At 50.7% G+C, this 18455-nt stretch overlaps 2 protein-coding genes across 2 annotated transcripts; one reads left to right on the forward strand and one right to left on the reverse strand.

Moving 5' to 3' along the window:
* Nucleotides 1-526: 526 nt before the first annotated feature.
* Nucleotides 527-8996, reverse strand: KHNYN (KH and NYN domain containing). Its single transcript, XM_057721059.1, has 8 exons — nucleotides 8796-8996; nucleotides 7917-8137; nucleotides 5997-7117; nucleotides 5707-5837; nucleotides 5525-5621; nucleotides 2813-2920; nucleotides 2503-2604; nucleotides 527-1963 (listed from the first exon to the last, which is right to left on the reverse strand). The coding sequence occupies exons 2-8, from the start codon at nucleotides 8115-8117 to the stop codon at nucleotides 1711-1713; spliced, it is 2013 nt and encodes a 670-aa protein (XP_057577042.1). The 5' UTR covers nucleotides 8118-8137; nucleotides 8796-8996; the 3' UTR covers nucleotides 527-1710.
* A 174-nt stretch (nucleotides 8997-9170) lies between these two features.
* Nucleotides 9171-12267, forward strand: CBLN3 (cerebellin 3 precursor). The gene is made up of 4 exons (XM_057721064.1): nucleotides 9171-9272; nucleotides 9702-10217; nucleotides 10513-10632; nucleotides 10939-12267. The coding sequence occupies exons 2-4, from the start codon at nucleotides 9918-9920 to the stop codon at nucleotides 11134-11136; spliced, it is 618 nt and encodes a 205-aa protein (XP_057577047.1). The 5' UTR covers nucleotides 9171-9272; nucleotides 9702-9917; the 3' UTR covers nucleotides 11137-12267.
* The last annotated feature ends 6188 nt before the right edge of the window (nucleotides 12268-18455 follow it).

Genomic DNA, 18455 nt, shown 5'->3' on the forward strand with positions numbered 1-18455 from the left:
ACGACACTGGGACCCTAGGACCCTCTCCCATTATCATTCAGCTCCGCATGCTAGTTGCTAATACAAGGATCTGGGGTGATTTCAACTCCCTGTGCCACTCAGGGAACAGAAGTCAGAGCCTAAAAAAAGGGCCATGTCCAAGGACTTGCTGCAGGGCCCAGACAGCACAGAATCCAGGGACACCTGTCTTACTTCTTTATCTGGTCTTGGACTCTAGGAAGCTGACTGGCTCTGTACTGTTTCTGAGGGAATGACTGGCCTCAAAGGTAGAAGTAACAGAAAAGCATATTTGGGGCTGCACTAAAGGAGGTAGTAAATTCCCTGACACAGGAGGACTTCAGGCAGATACAGGACAATGACCTGTAGGAATCAAGGTGTGGCGAGAATGTCCTCAGGTGATAGCAGTTGGTCTGGTGGCCAGTCAAGTACCTTCTGATTCTGATTCTTCAATTTTCATTTTCCAGGTTGACTCCTCCAGATACAACCTCTACAAACCCTCCCATCCGCATACACAAACACACAGAGCAGAAGTGGGTCTCGCTTTATGCAACATATATGTTCTGTAGAGAAAATGCTAGGGTCAGGTCACGTGAACGTTGTCCTCACAGAACATGACTTCCTCGGTTTGGTGACTGTTCAATGCTCGAGCAAGTGCATTAACCGGGGACTGGGGACTTTCTGACACATTCGTTCTACTGTAAACAAACACCTGAATGCAACAGGAGAGCTGCCATTGATAGGAACGAACCCTGAGAGTTTGCTGGTAATGCAAACAGTCACCCCTAATTAACTGTTTTGTAAATGTGGATTTGGGGGGTTTGCCCAAAAGAGACGCAGCCATTACAGGGCACATTATACTGAGGATGCAGTGTTAAAATCTAGGGCACAGACCCTGGGGACAGAGGACCCGCAGCTCTCTGACAGTGAGGTTTTGGTTAGGAAGCCTGTGCAACCACAGACAGACACACCTGAGACTTGGTCCAAGTACCTTTCCTCCAAGGAACTTTCCTCCATGTTCTCATCTCACCTCCCAACAGGCATTTTTACCCCTGACTTGAAGGCAGAAGTAAAGACCAAGATCAATCAAGGTCACAGGCAGGCATAGCTGAGGCCAAAACCAAGTCTCCCTCTGCCTTCTCCGCCAACTCCCTGCTGCCCCACTGTGACCCAGACCGGGTAACACTAGCCTTTCCAGGGCCCAGCATTCCCTTTGATGCGCCCAGGAGCCCAGTCAGGCCTGGGAAGCGTCCTGTTCTCTGGCCATCTGAGCAGCAGCCAGGAGGAGGAAAGGCTTAGCTTCCCGGTCACCTGTTCTACATTCCCCTCACCAACCCCAGCCTCCATCCCCAGCTCAGCGTGGAGGAGGGGCCGGCCGTCCCAGTCTCCAGGACCCACCCTTTCCAGCAGCCCCCTCTCCCTACAGAAACCCTGCATAAGGCAAGGTTGAGAAGTTTAGGCTGAGGAGCACCTCCTGAGAGCTGGTTAAGGTCCTGACTTGAGATCAGGTCACTTTACAGACCTGTCCCCAAAGTCCCCCAGGCCAGAGCATCCCCCACTCACGAATGCACTTCCTCGGTGCTTCCCTGACCAAAAGCACCGACTCGGGGTGAGGCTGGGTCAGGGTCTCAGCAGCAGAGGGACCCTCACAGAATGAGCTGAGCTGGGTGAGGCTGGAGCTGATGGGGTGGCGGCCACTCAGACAGGTAAGGCTCAAAAGTTGAGACTGAGCAGGGCCTCAGAGAGCTGGTTGATGTCCCGGCAGTACGGCTCCCGCTGCAGGATGAAGTCCACCTTGTGATCCTGGCCCCAAAACACCTCCAGCAGTTGGCGCCGGAGCCGCTCCGTCTCCCGCGTCTTCCGAACGCCACCACTGCCTTTTTCCTCTTCTTTTCTCCCCTGCTGCTGCTTACTGTGTTCTGTGAAGCCCCTGGCAGAATGCTGAACCTTAGAAGACCCCTGTGCCCTGAGAAGAAGCAGAGGGAACAGGAAGAGCTGATGAGCACCCTGGAGGGACGTTAAAGCCCCGTGGGCCTCCTTGTTCTCCACTCCCAGTTAACTGCCCTGCCCAGGCCCGGCTCTGGGGAGGGACCCTGAAGTTCCAGAAACTGACCACGGAGTGGCAGTATCAACCCACTTCTGAAGGGAAGATGGCCGGTTCCTTTGGAACCTGGAAGGTGAACCTGCCACTATCTAGTTCTAGTCCAATAAATTAATCACTTCACATCCAGCAGAGGCAGTGCTCAGTGCAACTGGCTATAAGTGAAAGCAATCGCCTTCCAAATAACTCAGTCCAACACACTGATTAGGGGAAACAGGAAGCAGGAGTTTCCCTCCCAGCCAGGAGGGTCTGCGTCAGGATTCCTTAGGCCAAGCCCAAGGCAACTTGAACTACTACAGGATGAAGCTGGCCGAGATCCAGGTCATTCTTCCCCCAGTTCTCCAAGCCTGCAAGACCTCTGCAGGGCAAGAGCCAGGACTGCCTAGGAGAGTCTGCAGCATTACCTGACGGGCTTCTTCAGGAACTCATCCAGTGTGGGGCCATTTCGCCCCAACGGGTCATCAGGCACCATGAAGAGGTTTCCCACGAAGGTGAAGGGCAGCAGGCTGGGTGGGCACAGAGAATGTGTGGTCACAGAGGGCTCCTGGCCCACCTCCCGGACAGCTAAGACCAACACCATCAGAAGCTGCCGGCTACCGTCCTTCGCAAAGCAACCTCAGCCCCTCCCCAGAGTCCTCACCCGGCGGCAGGGCAGAGCTGGATTTAGAGAAAGGTCTGGGTTCGTGCCCTGCGCTCAGGGGAGGGCTCCCTCACCGTTCTCTGATGATTGCCATCCACTTCTCAGACTCCTCTGCCAGGTCCCGGAACTGGTCATTGGAGACAATGATCCCATCGGTCTCTTCAGCCAGCTTCACCATGAACCTGTCATGAAAACCAGGGCAGCCATACAGGGATTCTCCAAGGTCCCAACCCCAAAGAGCATCAGCTCCCATGACCCACTTCTGGTGATGGACATCGGGCCCCTTCACCTGGATCCAGCCACCAGGTGACTGACTGCACGCAGGCGCCACGGGTTAGAAAGGAAACCCATGAAAGATGAATCCATTGTGGTCCCCCAATAGCATCTCCTCCAGTCACCACAATCCTCCACTCAACACTTTATACCTCATTAGTATGAGACAGAATGAAAGATTGGGCTCTGGCTCTGTCTTCTTCTACCCTGCCCCATGAATCAGTCACAAATCCATCACACTCCTTCTCTGAAAGGCCTTCCACTCTGCTTCCTTCCTTTCCAGTCCCGCCATTACCATCTGAGCTACTTGGACATTGCAAGTGAGGTATTACTGCATAGCCTCCTGATAAGGGGGCCCCTGCCCCCAGTCACTTACCACCCTCCAGTGTCTCCTGTTCTCCCCCAAGAGAACATACTCTTCCACTACACAGAAGTCTTCCAAACTTGCCCTTTATCTAACAAATATTTCTACATGCCCAGGCCTGGCAGCCAAGGCCTTCCAGAAGCCAGTTTCAAGCCACTCTTATAGCCTTATCTCTCCCCGTACTCCCTAATGCACTCTCAGCTCCTGCCAAAATCAATGATCAGATTACACCCTGTTCTTCAAACATGCCCTGTGCTGTCTGACTTCCATGTTTCTCAAACTATTCCCTCCACCTGGAAGGTGCTTGCCAAACCTCACTGATGAACAGAATCACCAGGGGAACTACAAAAAAATAGATGCCTGGGCCCCACTTTAGTAATTCCGATTCCACAGGACGGGGGTAGGACTCATGAGGTGAGTGAGTCCTTTTTAACAGGTTTAGAAACCAAGAGATCCAAGGCATCCCAAGTCCTTGTCAATCAACAAAAACTCTCAAACCCTTCCCTTCCCACAAAACCCCAGCCAGAAGGGAGATCCCTTTCCTCTCAATTCTGTGGTGTTTGAGTTACAGTTTCTTTGGGCTCTTTGAAGTCAAGAATCAGGTCTTCCCTGATTCCCTGCATTCCTGCCTCCTTCAGCAGGCCACCTAGTACTAAGCGGGCAGTCCGTATTTGAAAGACAGTAAGGTATAGAGGGGATTAATAATCAGGATTCGGTGTGACAGATGTCTGGTTCTGAGTTTCTGTCTGGGAAACAAATTAAGGAGATGACATACAAATGTGTATGGTACCATATAATGTACAAAAGGTATTTTCAAGTTAAACATATTTTACTATTATCACATGACACCATATGTCACTCCGAAGTATTCAGCAGGCCTGTGCTACGTGCCCCTGTGTTTTTCACTGTAACCAGGCAAAATTCCAAACTCATATTGTGCCACCTGCCTATCAGGACCTACCAGCTACATAGACACGTGACTTCAAAATTTATTACAACTGACTCAACCTTCAGTTTTAATTCTGTGTCAGTGCTGGCGTGTGAAAAAGGTTCCGTATCTCGGATAACCTGTGAAATCTGGACATAGAACAGCATCGGGAGAACGTGAACTGTCTCTTTGAAGAATACCATTTACCTGTTAGGGAGTGAAAGCTAAGTATTTGCAAAGACAAAATATATAATCGCTACAGGTTGGAAACTTGTTTTTAATTTAAAACCAAAAATCCTAGAGAAGAACGAACTTGTCACCAATTTTTTTTAATTGGTTAGTTAGCTTTTAAAATCCACCCATCTCCCACACCGTGTACACTGGGGAAGGAACACGCCCCGTTTTTTTCAGTTAAACCATCTACCAGTTTTAAGTTCTCATATTCCCTTTGCCACTTCATAGCCTTTGCCAAGAGAGTTAATCACTCTGACCCTCTGTCTCCACTTCTGTAGAACAGAGGTAAGACACTCTGCCACACTTGAAGGGGTCCGTGAAAAACTAAGGAATATCACTGTCCTGCTGCCTAGCACCTTGAGCGAGGCAAGCACATACCTTAGCTTCTGACATTCACAAGGAGGATGAAAGAATGGAAGAGGACCTTGAGACAAAGAGGTTAATCCACTAAGAGACTCCACAGTCAATGACTGTGCATCCTGGGACTCAAATTCAGACCTTCAAATTCTAAGAGCACTATTTTTATTCTACCATGTTTCGTACAATCTTATGCTTGGAATGCATTTCTTCATTTACCATTATTTTGAACATTTTCTCTGGTTTTTCCAGAAGGTTGCGGAATTTCTCTCTGTGTTTGGACACAGAGGTTATAAGAGGCATTTGTCAGCTATTGATGTCATCGGCTTTCCCATCTTTCCATTTAACCAGTATTTTTAGATGGTAAGGCACTATATACAAGGCATCCTTTAGTTTGATGAGTGGAAAGTGAAGAATGAATAGACAAACACAGCTGTCCATCAACTATCTCATCTTGACTGCAGGGTAAGTTTACCTCCACAATCATAGCAGCACACGAAGGAGAACGGGCTGTTTCCCCACAACTCGGGCTTACAGACAGTGTGAAGGGTCAGGAGCTTCTGTCTCTCCCTCAGTCTCCCACTAGGCTCCTTGAATGTCAAGCCTGGTGGCCAAGAGAGAAGCAAGTACCTGTCGTCATAGGAGGAGATCCTCTTGCCATCCAAGACCCGGGAGGGGGTGAGGGAGAGCAGGCTGAGGGAATACAGCTTGTGCAGGAAGTGACCCTCTAGAGAAAAGAGAAGCACAATGGGGTTGTCCTCATGGTGGAAGCAGGGCCCATCCCTGCACACAAAAGACCAGGCCCAACTCACCTCTGACCTTGGAGTCCTTACTGTAACGCCACTGAGGCACAAAGACAGTTATGTCGCGGTGGCCACGATCCCAGAAATACTGCACGGCAATGGCGATGCCCCGGCTGGAGAAGTAGTGCTGCAGGCCATGCCTGCAGTGGGAAGGGGTCGGCACTCTGGGACCACAGAGGGGGGCCTGGCAGCCTGGCTGGACTGCCCCCCGCCTGGCACATGTCCCCAGAGTGAACACAACTGCCCATCTCATCACCTCATCCCCCTCCCCTGGCCCCTCAGTCCCACCCCGTACTCACACCATGGCCACGTTGCTGCCGTCGATGACAATGTGGCGAAGGTCTGGCTTGCCCGGCACGTTGGCAAGGCACAGGGTGAAAGGGTCCTGGAGGGCCTCCTGGAAACGCTGTGTGCCAGTCACCAAGTTGCCCCCCCGGGTGCCTCGTTTCCACGGAGACCCCCGACCTCGAGCCACGACCTGCTGCTTGTCTGCCCTGTCTCCTCTGTCCCCTCGGTCTCCGCAGTGCCACGGGGGTTCAGGCGCAGGTGGAGGGCTGGGCACTCTTGGGGGTGAGGCTTCCCCATTATGGAGCCGCTGGAGAAGGGAGGCTCCTCGGGGCTGAGCTGCCTTCTGAAAGGAGCCTTGGGTGCCGGGAGGCTCGCCCTGGACCCAGAACCTTCCTCTGTCCTGAGGCACCCGCTCCTTCCCCAGGGCCTTCCCTTTCAGAGGCCCTGCCTGCCCTGCCTCTCCTCCTCCTGACTGTGACCCAAAGGCCCCTTGTCTCCCCCAGGCCTCTTCCCCAGGCCACCCCTTCCACCCTATGTCCATCTCCCTGGGACCAGCCTGCTTTGCTTCCTCCTTCTCCATAGCATGTCTCTCTCCCCTTGACCCTTGCCACCCTACTGGTCCTGTGTCCAGAGACTCCCTGCAGTCACTCGGGGGAGTCCTGACTCCCTGGTGCTGAGCACCCAGCAGACCCGAGCTCGCCTGCTCCCAGGATGGGAATGCTTGGGGCCCCTGCCCCCTGGATGCCTCCTGCACCAGGCTCAGCAGCTCCTCCTGGACAGCCAGGGGCAGCTGCAGCAGGGCCTCTGTGTGGGCGTCCCCCCGGGACTGCAGCAGGGCGGAGAACTCTCTCAGCACTCCAGCACACGGAGAGGCTGCAGGGGACGGCCCAGGCCGAAAGTCCCAGCTCAGCCGCTCCACCAGCTCCTCCACTCGGCTCTGGACCATGACAAATGCCTCGGTCAGGCCACTGACCATTAGCGAGCCGGGCGCCCCAGGCACCAGGTGGGCTGATGTACTCCAAGCCAGGCAATCAAGGAAGAAGCCCTGGGCTCCCAGAAAGATGCAGTGCAGTTTGGGTGGGTAGTGGATTTCATTCTGCAGCTCCGGGCTGCAGAGACCCTTCAGGTACTCCTGGGGGAAAAGAGGGAGAGAGGAAGTAGGAAAAAAAAGGAGACTGCTGGAATCCTAAGGGGCCCAATAGCCTCTTCGAGCCCACTGCTCTCTCCTGAGCTCCAAAATGCCTGGGCAGAGCAACAGAGTCCTACAGATCCTGAAAAATGTGGGAGTTAAAAGGGGATCAAGAAGCTCACTTCTTTCCCCTTTTCAGTTGACAGCCTGTAGCCACAGGCTACACTTGGAACTTGACTCAACTTAAGATACTTGTAATTAATGGGTTAAAAGGCTGTCTCTTCTAAACATTTATGTGTGTTGTATATTTCCATCACAAGGGTCATCACTGCTAACTTCTACAGAATTCATGCCTTACCTCATTCACAGTAGGTTCAGTGAGGTGGATACTGTTATTATTCACACTTTATAGATAAGGAAACAAACTAGAACCACACATGGTATTTGGTGGTGGCACCTTACTGGAAGCCCTGACGAACTCCAAAGGAAGTAATTAATGTGGCCTCCCACCCCACAGTGAATTCCTTGGTGGAGCCTGCTTGCCCAACCAGATTATCTCTGCTCTTGCAAAGAGTACAAACTGATTTGAGCAGAATCACTTATCTCCAAGCCCTGGCAGAACCTGGGTCATCACAGCAGAAATGAAACCAAAACTCTTGACAAATAGAGTCTGGAAGTTCCTCAAAGCTCTGCGCCAGTGAGACAAGCAAAGAGTGAAGATCCTCCCCAGCCCCTCCTCTCTCTTGCCTCCACGGGGGAGGAAATCCTCGTTTCCCCAGAAGGGTCAGGGACAGGGATTCACCTTGGCTCTGCTTGCATTCTCCTTGGGGCCCTCCAGCTGCAGCCAGATGTGCGGGTTCTCAGGACAGTCCTTCGGGAGGACGCTCATCCCTACCCTGAAGATGCGCTCCACGTGGGGTTGCTGTTCCCGCACCTTGTCCTCGGCCTCCGCAGACACGGCAAAGCGGTCAGGGGACGCGGAGCCAGCCCCCCAGGTAGGCATGGCTCCTTGGCCGCCCAGCCCTGGAAGGAGGGAAGGCAGCTCAGAGCCTCGATGTCCCCTCAACCCAAACTTGGTCTCCTAGCCTACACCAGCTATCAACAGGTCGCACCTAGTTCCGAAACTGGTAAACAACCCAGGAGGTAAACAGCACTTCAGTCTATCTTGGGGATAGGGAGGAAATGTCAGATTACATGGACACAACGGCCTTCTCTCCGGAGACGAAGTCATGGATAAACAAGGCTGTCTATCTGGGATGGGTGTGTGGCCTTTGGAAAATAAAGACCACAGCCCTGAGCAGGAAGCTGGGGGCGGGGCGGGCGGAGATCCAGCTGGGTCTGGATGCCAGAAGGAGTGGACAGGTGACGAAAGCGTCCCTCTCCTCCGGGTCTCTGCAATCTCCGGCTCCAAGACAACCTCTTAGAGATGAATCCTCCCCAGGGCTTGAACTGGGCTGTCCTCTGGGGTCCCTTGTCAGCCATTTCCGAGGTTCTAGCCACTCCCACCCCACCCCCTCCCCCCGCCGGCCGCTGCACCCCAGGGTCGCGCCACGCGCCCCACGCGGGGCCCAGGGGCCGGGCCGGCCCCGCCCACAGCCGCTGGCGGCTGCCGCCCCCCGACTGCGCTCCGCACTGCGGCCTCCGGCTCCCGCGGCCCGGGCGCCGAGGAGAGCGCGCCTACCAGCCTCGCCGCCCGCTGCGGCCGCAGTCCCGCTGGCGCCGCTCGGTGCCCGCCGGCCCCAGCTTCGCCCGCGCCCCCGGCGCAGGGAAGAAGGGCGGGGGGCCCAAATCTGGGCGGGTCTTCCCGATTCCTCACCCAACGGGGACCTGTCTTGCCCACATCACAAACAGTTTTTTGAGTCACTTCCTGGCCCGGGGCGGAGCCAGCTGGGCCCCTCCCGGGGCTGGGCCAGCACCGAGCCCCTGCGCGCGGCCGCCCCCGCCAGCCGCCGGCTGCACCCCGCCCCCGGCCCGAGCCCGGCCCCGGCCCCCGCCCCCGCCCCTGCCCGGGCCCCAGCGCGTCCCCGCCCCCGGCCCCGCCCACTCGCCCGCTCGCGCTCGGAGCCTGCGGGGTCGGGTCTCCGCGCTCTTCTGAGTTTTCGGCAGCTCCGCGCAGTTGTTTCTCAGGAATGAGGCACCACTTCGTGGAGAGATGGAGGTGAGGAGGGCCTTAAAGGCACTAATCCGGCCCCTTCGGATGAAGATATAGAAGACCAAGGAGAGAAAGAGACTGGCCCAGGGTCACAGGATAGTGACACTGTTGACCCAAGCACTTTCCACCAAAACAATTGTGGGGAACACACAAGGAAGCTCCCTTTTTTCCAACAGTGGAAAAGATGCTGCTAAGAGGGCTGCTGACTTGTGAGGGATTTTGAAGAGTGGAGGAGTGAGGAGGAAGGGGCTGTAGGAGCTGTCTCACACATATGCACGAGCGCGCACACACACACACACAGGAACTCACAATCTCACAGACACTCATGTTCTCTGTCGTGCCAGTTCCAGCCTTCAGTGCTCTCGGGAGGGGCTGCCCTGGAGTTCTGGCTGTGGCCCTCCTGTATGACTGCCTCATTTCTCCTCTCCCTCTCAGAGCCCAACTGCTGTCATTTTGTGCCCTGCCAAGGAGGAGGGAACTGCAGTGACAGCAGGAGTGAGAGGCAGGACAGAGTCGAGATACCAAGACCAGGTGACCATGAGTCCCAGAGAGAGGGCTGAGAAGCAGGGTGAGGGGTGGTGAGAGCCTGGGGGAGAGGACACAACCAAGGAGCAGAAAGAGAAGGCTTGTGGGTCACAGAGCCACTCAGCCATGCTGGGAGCAAAGCGACACTGGCCACCAGGTCCCTCACTCAGCCCCGGACTGCCCTTGGCCCTGACACTTCTGGCCCTGAGGGCCGGGTGGGCCCAGGAAGGGGCAGAGCCAGTGCTCCTGGAAGGTGAGTGCCTGGTGGTCTGTGAGCCTGGCAGAGCTGCTGCAGGGGCGCCAGGGGGAGCAGCCCTGGGAGAGGCGCCCCCTGGAAGAGTGGCATTTGCTGCAGTCCGAAGCCACCACCACGAGCCAGCAGGGGACATCAGCAATGGCACCAGCGAAGCCATATACTTCGACCAGGTAATCCCCCTACCCTGCAAAGACCTGGAATCACTATCCAAGCCGGCTCTGTGGCTAAGGAAACAGCCCTGCTGTGGCCAGTTGCCCCCAAGCCCGCCGCCCGTCTCCTTTCCCTTCACTCCCACCACACCCTCCTTGCCCTTTCTCACCATTTCTGTTGAATCCGTGCATTCCTCCTGTTTGGTGTACTTGCCACCCCTTCCTTTCCTTACTCACTGCCCCTTTCCCCAATCCTGTGGTTTCCCTGAACCCTAAGCATCCCTGAGCCCTACTCAGCAGGGTCTGCATCCCACAGGTCCTGGTGAATGAGGGCGGTGGCTTTGACCGGGCCTCGGGCTCCTTCGTGGCCCCTGTCCGGGGCGTCTACAGCTTCCGGTTCCATGTGGTAAAGGTGTACAACCGCCAAACTGTCCAGGTGACCTGAACCCTAGCCCTGTCCCATCCCCAGCTCAGGAGGGGAAGGGGAGATAAGTGGAGCCCAGGGGATCCCCCAGGCAGACCTCCATTGGCCTGCATCCTGGGGGGCCAAGAGCAAGGGGGAAAAGGGCACAAAGTCCAACACTGGCCACCTCTCAGTCCTCCCAGGAGGGTGCTCTGAGCCCCAGGTTCCCAGGTTCCAGAGTGTCCCTCTGGGGCTGGAGAAAAGGGAGGAAGCCCTCAGGAAAGTGGGGGTCCTAGGACATGGGCCAGAGAGAGGTGCTAACTGGGCTCCCCCCTCCAGGTGAGCCTGATGCTGAACACATGGCCTGTCATCTCAGCCTTTGCCAATGACCCAGATGTGACCCGGGAGGCAGCCACCAGCTCTGTGCTCCTGCCCCTGGATCCTGGGGACCGGGTATCTCTGCGCCTGCGTCGAGGGAACCTGCTGGGTGGCTGGAAATATTCAAGCTTCTCTGGCTTCCTCATTTTCCCACTCTGAGGACTCAAGCCTTTCAAGGATGGGAATCTAGCCCCTGCCCTCTGCCCTCTGCCCTCTCCTACCCCAGATGTAGCATCTTTAGGGCAGGAGAGACTCCCTTTGGCTGCCTTTATTCCACTTCCTTGCATGGGACCCTGTGCCAAACATCCAAGGTGAAGAGTAGAGCTCTGGTGTCTTGGGAACTGCCCCTCTCACCCCACCCACTGTCTCTCTTTCTGCCTACAGCCCTAGGATCAGGGCAGGGTTTGGCAGGTAGGGAGGCCTGCGCTTCTTTGCAGACTCTGCTCCTGCTGTTCCCCATCCCTGACCCAGCTTCCTGCTCAGTGCTGTTTAGGAACAGGTGGCACAGGTGATCCTCACAGGCCCCTACAGGGGACCAGATGGACCAGCCTCCGCGTACCCAGTAGGCTCCTTCCTGTGAGGAGTGCTGCCATCAGAGGTCTTGGCCAGCACAGTCAGAAGCTGAGCCAGCACTGTGTGGACTTGGGCGGGAGGGAGGCTCAGCCGCTAGCAAGAGTGTGGGGAGGGCCAGAGAGCAGCCCAGAGCCTGTGGCTGGTGCGGCAGGAAGGGGGCATGCACCCAGCCTGAACACAGTACAAATTTTTCGTGTACATTGGGGCAGCCTGCAGACAGTGAACCCAGGCATCTATTTGTGGCACGTCTCAGATGGACTCCGGCCCTCACCTCCCCACCCAAGACATGGGTTGTGTATGTTTGCTTTGGCCGAGAGCAGGTATACAGAGCCTCCTTTGGCAGCTGGAGGTGGAGGTAGGTCACATGTGGGCAATTGTAGACCTCCAGGCATGGAACACGTCAATGACCACGGCCACCTCCTAGAACTGCTCCACCTTTGTAGTCTGAACTTCAATTACTTCATGTTCTAGCCACCACCTCCTTCCTCCTAGCTCTCTCAGCGACCTTCACTGTACCCGCTCCACAGTATCCTGCAACCTCTCTTCTTTCTCCTGATTCGTGCTATCTTATCCTCCTTCTTAAACTTGCTGTTACCTCAGATTCCATAATTCATCCTTTCAACCACTCTTCCTGCCAGTACTGTAAACTTTGTCTCACCTCTGTGTCCCATTGGCCCAGCATGGATGACTCTATCAATAAAGTAAGTAGAGAATGATGCTCAGTGAGACCCTATAGGATCCCTAAAGAGAGAACATGACATTACAACTGGATTCAGGGGTTACAGAATACAAGCATGTATGTTGTAGAGAAAATAAATGTAAAACTGTATGTTAGAGTCAAATAAAAAAGGATTTGGTAGTGCCTGAGTTACGTAGGAAATACCAATGTGAATTTGTGGTTTTCAAAAGAAATAACTTTTCAAACTTCATCACTGAATAGCATAAAAACAACATCAGGAAAAAATCTGATATGCATTCTTAGCACCTGGATCTTTGCCTCAAATATTATTCACCTTTAAAAGGATTCAGTGTCCCTTGGATAATAGCTCTATGTCACAAATAAATCTAGACCTAGGACATATTAGTGAAGACAAAGAAACAGAGATACTTTTTTAAATGTATAGGATAGAGCTGAGAAGGTTAAGGAACTGATTTTAATAGGCTTCCACAAACTGACATTCTGTGACAATTTGATAATCAAAAGGAAAATAGCATAGTTAATTGGAACAAGGTGAATTTTTAAAATCCACAATTGTGATTTTAAAAAAGGAAAAAGTAACTATACAATGTGCAAAATGTAGTTAATATACTGAATGAATAAGTATGACTATAGTAGACTATTTTTAGTTAATTTTGATAACTGGAGGAGTATAAATAGAGCAGATATTCTATCTGTTTCTAACGTGCATTTATTTTTCTTTATCTGCATAAGTAGGGAGGGGTAGATCCAGAGAGCTCTGAGTAATTCCAGAAAAAGTTGGAACTGTACCAAAAATGAAAGAGACTGATTGGCACCATCTGGTTATATATTACAACTAGGAAGAAAGAAACTCCAACAGTGTGTTACATGATGATGAATTAGTCAAACATCCAAAGGATAACTGCTCACTGCTCAAACATGATCCTTCATTTCTTGGGAAAGGGAGCCTCTATACTACCCTACTAATTGTAATGAGATTACAATTACAGTAAAACCTGAAATAATAATGGCTTAAACAAGACGGTAGATTATTTGTCTTACATAGAAGAATCTGCAACTAAAGAGTCCAGGGATGAATGGCAGTTTTATGATCATCACAGCCCAGTTTCCTTTCTTGCTATTCTACCCACCGTTAGCATATCACCTCCTGACCCAAGATAGCTCCTTGAGCTCCAGCCATTATATCAGCCTTACAGTCCCCAGGAAGGAGGAAGGAAGGGCACACCCATTTCCTTTTAAAGAAGCTTTCCAAGAGGTGCATCCAACAGTTCTGATTGCACCTCATTCCCTAGAATTTAGTCATATCTGGCCACACCAGGCAAGGGAGAGAGGCTATGAAACAGAGTCTTTATTCCAGGCAGCCATGCCTAGCTAAAAGTCATGAGTTATATAATAAGGGAGAAGAGGAGATTGGATATTGGGGAAAACAACAGTATTGGAGTTATTGGGAAAGTTTGCATAAATGCAAATAAGCTAGATAAATTTGTAAATAATGTCAGTGAAGTTATTGTATTCATTTTCTATTGCTGTGTAATAATTACCACAACTTTGACCTGCTTATTACCTCACAGTTTCTGTAGGTCAGAAGTCCAGCAGAGCATGACTGGATTCTCTGCTCAGGGTTTCATTAGGTCAAAAGCAAGGTGTAGGCAGGGCTGCCTTCCTTGCTGAAGTAGAAGAATCCACTCCCAAGCTCATTCAGAATTCAGTTCCTTATGATTGTAGGATTGAGGTTCCTGGCCATCAATCTTTGGGCCAACAGCATCAGGCCATGTCCTTCTCACGGTTTGAACCTCTCCGACCTACCTTTCTGTCATGTCTCTGACTTTAAAAATTCTCTGATTTTAAGGGTCCATGTGATTATATTGGGCCCACACGGATAATCCAGGATAAGCTCTCCGTTTTAAGGCCCATAACTTTAATTACATAGAAAATGTCCCTTTACCATTAAACACAACATAGGAGTTTTGGACATGGACATCTTTGGAACATCTGCATATCAGAGTTGTTAAACTTAAAGATGACAGCATTTAAAGAGAAGGCATCCAGTTACAACACCCTAATTCACGGGAAAAGTGTGGACTTCAAAAGTTCCAGTAATATATAAGATAAACACTGGCTCTGATTTTCATCATCTTAGAAGGTAAAGTAGTTCCCAGGTCCCAACCAAGAATTCATTGATTAATAATCCAAAACTTCATCTGCACTGAGATAATATCCTTCTTTTGGATATGCAAATTCAAAAATTGGTCTGAACTGAGATAGTGTCCTTCTCTTTGGTCTACAAACCCATTTTTATAATGAGTGTAAGTGTAGGTGTAAAAAATTTTGTAATCCTTGTCAGATGTGTGTGCTTTACCAAAACACTTGATGCTTTTAGAGAAGCTGACATATTATACAGATGATTCTATTGAAATGTATAGGAAGATTTAAGTTTGCAATCAATATGTAAATAATTTGACTTGTAAAATGTGTAGATTTTGACTTGGTTCTATAAACAGTGTTTAAATGTTTAGACAATTTTTGCTTAAGTAGGTTTATCAAGTAAACACATTAAACAATAAATAAAGCACAGATGGTGGCTAGTGTTCCTCTCCAGGCACAAAAATCTCCTAGGACTTTAAGGATTCTAAGAATAGACTCCAACTGTCCGCTTTCCCTACACCCGCGCCCTGGCAGCTGATTGCTGCAGAGAAAAGTCCCGCTGAAGGATATGCTGTGTATCTAAATCCGTGTTCTCCAGCCACCCCTGGTCCTCAACCCTCCAAGCAATTCTTCCATGGTTTCCTTTGCCAGCTTCTTTCCTCATCCTCCCCAGAATCCAACTGAAGACTTCTGTTCTCTCCATAAAACGTTTATTCCTCCAACTCTGCCCCCACTGCCAGCAGCAGACTCTTCACCTTCTGCTTCACCAAGAGAGCAGAAACCCCAGGAGGAACCCTTCCCACCAGCACATCTGGGAACTCACCGTCCTCCTCATCTCTCCTTCCTATCTGGCTCAGTAGAAGTTGTGAGCTTCTTTCTGCCAAGGCGGCTATCTTCATCCACCAGTCGTGGATTCTGTCTCCTGCCAACATACTCTTTTCTTTTGCTCTCCTTCCTCCTGTATGTTCAATGTCTCCCTCCCTGCTCACGCCTTCTGTTTAGCAGTTAAATAGACTCGTCTCTTAAATCTAAAACAGAAAAAGATGGATATGGAGACAGTCGTAGACATATAGTTACCCTCAGCTTTATATACTAGTTAGCATCACCTCTCCTCTGCTTTAGAGCCAAATATCTATACTCACCAGTTGCCCACCCCTTAAGTCAACTGTGGCCTCTGCGGCTCCACCTAAACTGCCCTCAGCTGGTCAGTCGTGGCTTCTGTGTCACTATCGTCTAGTCCTCTTCACTCAGGTTCTCCCTAACATTTGACCCTGTTGCCCACCCCCTCCACGTAGAAGCACTCCTTGCCCCTACTTCCCTGACTGTGCACGCTCTGGGCTCTGCCTTCACCTCTTTGCTCAGGCCACTTTCTTTTTCAGCTTCCTGTACCTCTGCCCATCTCCTAGATGTCAGTTTCCCTCAAGATTCTGTGCTAGGATTCCTTTCATCATGACACACCCTCAAAAGCATGAATCTCTATCCATGTGCTGACAACTTCCACATTTTTTATCTCTATCCAGGACCTCCTTCCTAAATCTCACACTCATACATTGCCTATCCCACCTTTGTCAACCTGCTAAAATTAGAGTCTTTCCTCCCTAAATCCATTTCTTCCCATATTCTCTGTGTCTAAAAATAGAATGTCCCTGTTGCCCTAACCAAATACCAGCCATGGTCCTCAATTCCTCCCTCTCCCATAACCCCCATATCCATCACTCGCGTCCATCAGTTCCATCCATTGTTTTCCATCCATCTGGCTCAAACTACCAATATCTCAGATAAAGTTCTATGAAAGCTTCCTAAATGGCCCCTTGGCCTCCAGTTTTGCTTCTCTGAGTCCATTCGACACACTGGGGTTGCCATAGTAGCAATTTCAACTGCTTGAAGTCCTTTAGGGGATCATGGGGAAGGGAGCGGGTCCAGGATAAATCCATATTCTTTAACGTGCTTTTTTTAGGTCCTTTGCAATCCAGCTGCTGCGATCTCCCCTGATTCATTTCTCACCATCTATGGGAATGTGGAAACTTACGAAATAGCACCATTTATTAGCTGAGGGGAAATGGCATCCTTTTGTGTTGGAGGACCCATAGCTGGTGTATTAAATCAAGGATATGCAGATAACGATCTGCTGAATGAGGAGGCACAGGCCACCACGTGGGGTCAGCAGGTAGCTCCCTCCGTTTGGTCTGGATTAAAACCCTGTTGTCGTTTTGATTAAAGGTGCGATATACTCACATAAAGGAAGTAAAGTCGAAAGATGATTACTTACAGGTCCCAGAAACCAGGAGAGGGAAAGGGAGGCAGTGGGCCAGGCAAAAGGCAGTCCTCTGTCCCAGTTCACATGTGAGCAGGTTAACAAGAACCTATTACGTGTAAGGTGGTTCCGGTGCAGGTCACTAACTTTACATGGGCTCAACTCTAAGTGGTCATTTCAAAAGGTGCCCCAGGAAAAGCAAGCAGGAATTTGGGGCAAGAGTCCCAAACTCAGGTCCTTGTCTAAATGTCCAGACTCTGGGTGTGAGCAGGGTCATTATACTGTAAAATGCCTAAGCAGCAACACAAAATAGCTGTTTTCTCATTATAGCTCAGAAAATATGGGCATGGCATTCGAGTCAAAATTTTTCAGGGCCAAGAAAATTGTTCCTGAACTCAACTGAGGTAAACCAGGCACTGTTTTAGTTTGTAAATCATCTTAATCCGGACCAAACTGAAATTGAGAAATCAAACTGAAATGGAGAAATCTTAATATATCTTTTACTAATGTATATTAATATAATACATTAATAAAAGATAGAGGCCATATATTAGTGGGGAGAAAGTAACTAGCAACAAAGTGAATATACTTGCATGAGAAGCAGTGAGCATAGTGGTGAAGGTGGTAGGAACTGGAGCCTGTCGTTTAGTAGCAGCACATGACCTTTGGCAAATTACTCAACTTCCCCCTTGCCTCATCTTCTTTCTCTGCAAAATGGGGAGAAACATCGCGTGTATCCCACTGGTTTGGAAAGCACCGAGCAAGTATCCAATATATGTAAGTTACTTTACCATTAGGAATTAGGAAACAAGTTAAGACTAGTACATGTCCCAGCGATTCTTGGAAAATCTTTAAAAAAGTGGGTAGGAACTTTGTTTTGTTTTATTGTGGCCATTTACCTGTTATAATGCTTCTTTCTTTCAGGTCTGTTCATGTCTAGCCAGAAACGCAAGGACATCATAAACAGTCCCTAGGAAAACATGGTAGAGCAAAACTTAGGGGGTCCCCATCTCACCAGATAGTTTACATACTTTAAAAAAAAAGCCTTTATTGGAATATAGTTGATTTACAATGCTGTGTTAGTAGTTTATGTACTTTTTAACAAGGATGGGAACAAGATACACTGTGGGACATTCTTTATATAATATTTTTGCTTATGTCTGGGACAGTCTGCCTACTGGTGACTTTGTAATTTCTCTGTTAGAGACTTGGGAAGCTCAGCTGCCAGTGCCCCAAATGAGAAGGGGAAATCGTGATGGTATAAAGGAGAGAAGACGTGACTCGTAGGCTGTGGTGCCCACGGTGCTCAACTGTAGACACATCTTCTTTATTCACTCCTCTAAAAATAGGAGGAATCTCAAATCAGACCTTGTAAATTGTCCAACCGCGAAGAGAAATCTCACCAACAGAGGGCTCAGAAGTCAATGTGGGTAAAATCTGATTATTGTTTAAAGTTCTCTGTTGAGTACTCTCTTGAGTAGAAAGCAGAGATTTTGCTAAGCCACCTTCCTGATCAATCTTCCACTTAGGAGTTCTGAACCTTTCCCTTGCTGCCGTGTCCTAAGAGCATGTGCATTATTCTCAGTGAAGGGGGTGAGGAACACAAGAACTCTGGATTACGTGTGAGCCGAGGCTTCAGGCCCCTGTGCTGTGGGCTCCTATGCCGCGTTCCTTCCCTTACCACCCTGCGCTGTCTTTGCTTGTTGAATTGCCTCGCTCACCGGACAGTGGGCTCCAAAGGAGCAGAGACCTTTCCATTCCCATGACCCGCCATCCACTCCACACTACACAGGGCCTGGCACACAG

This window comes from Hippopotamus amphibius, chromosome 2 (genome assembly GCF_030028045.1).
Source record: "Hippopotamus amphibius kiboko isolate mHipAmp2 chromosome 2, mHipAmp2.hap2, whole genome shotgun sequence".
NCBI lineage: Eukaryota > Metazoa > Chordata > Mammalia > Artiodactyla > Hippopotamidae > Hippopotamus > Hippopotamus amphibius.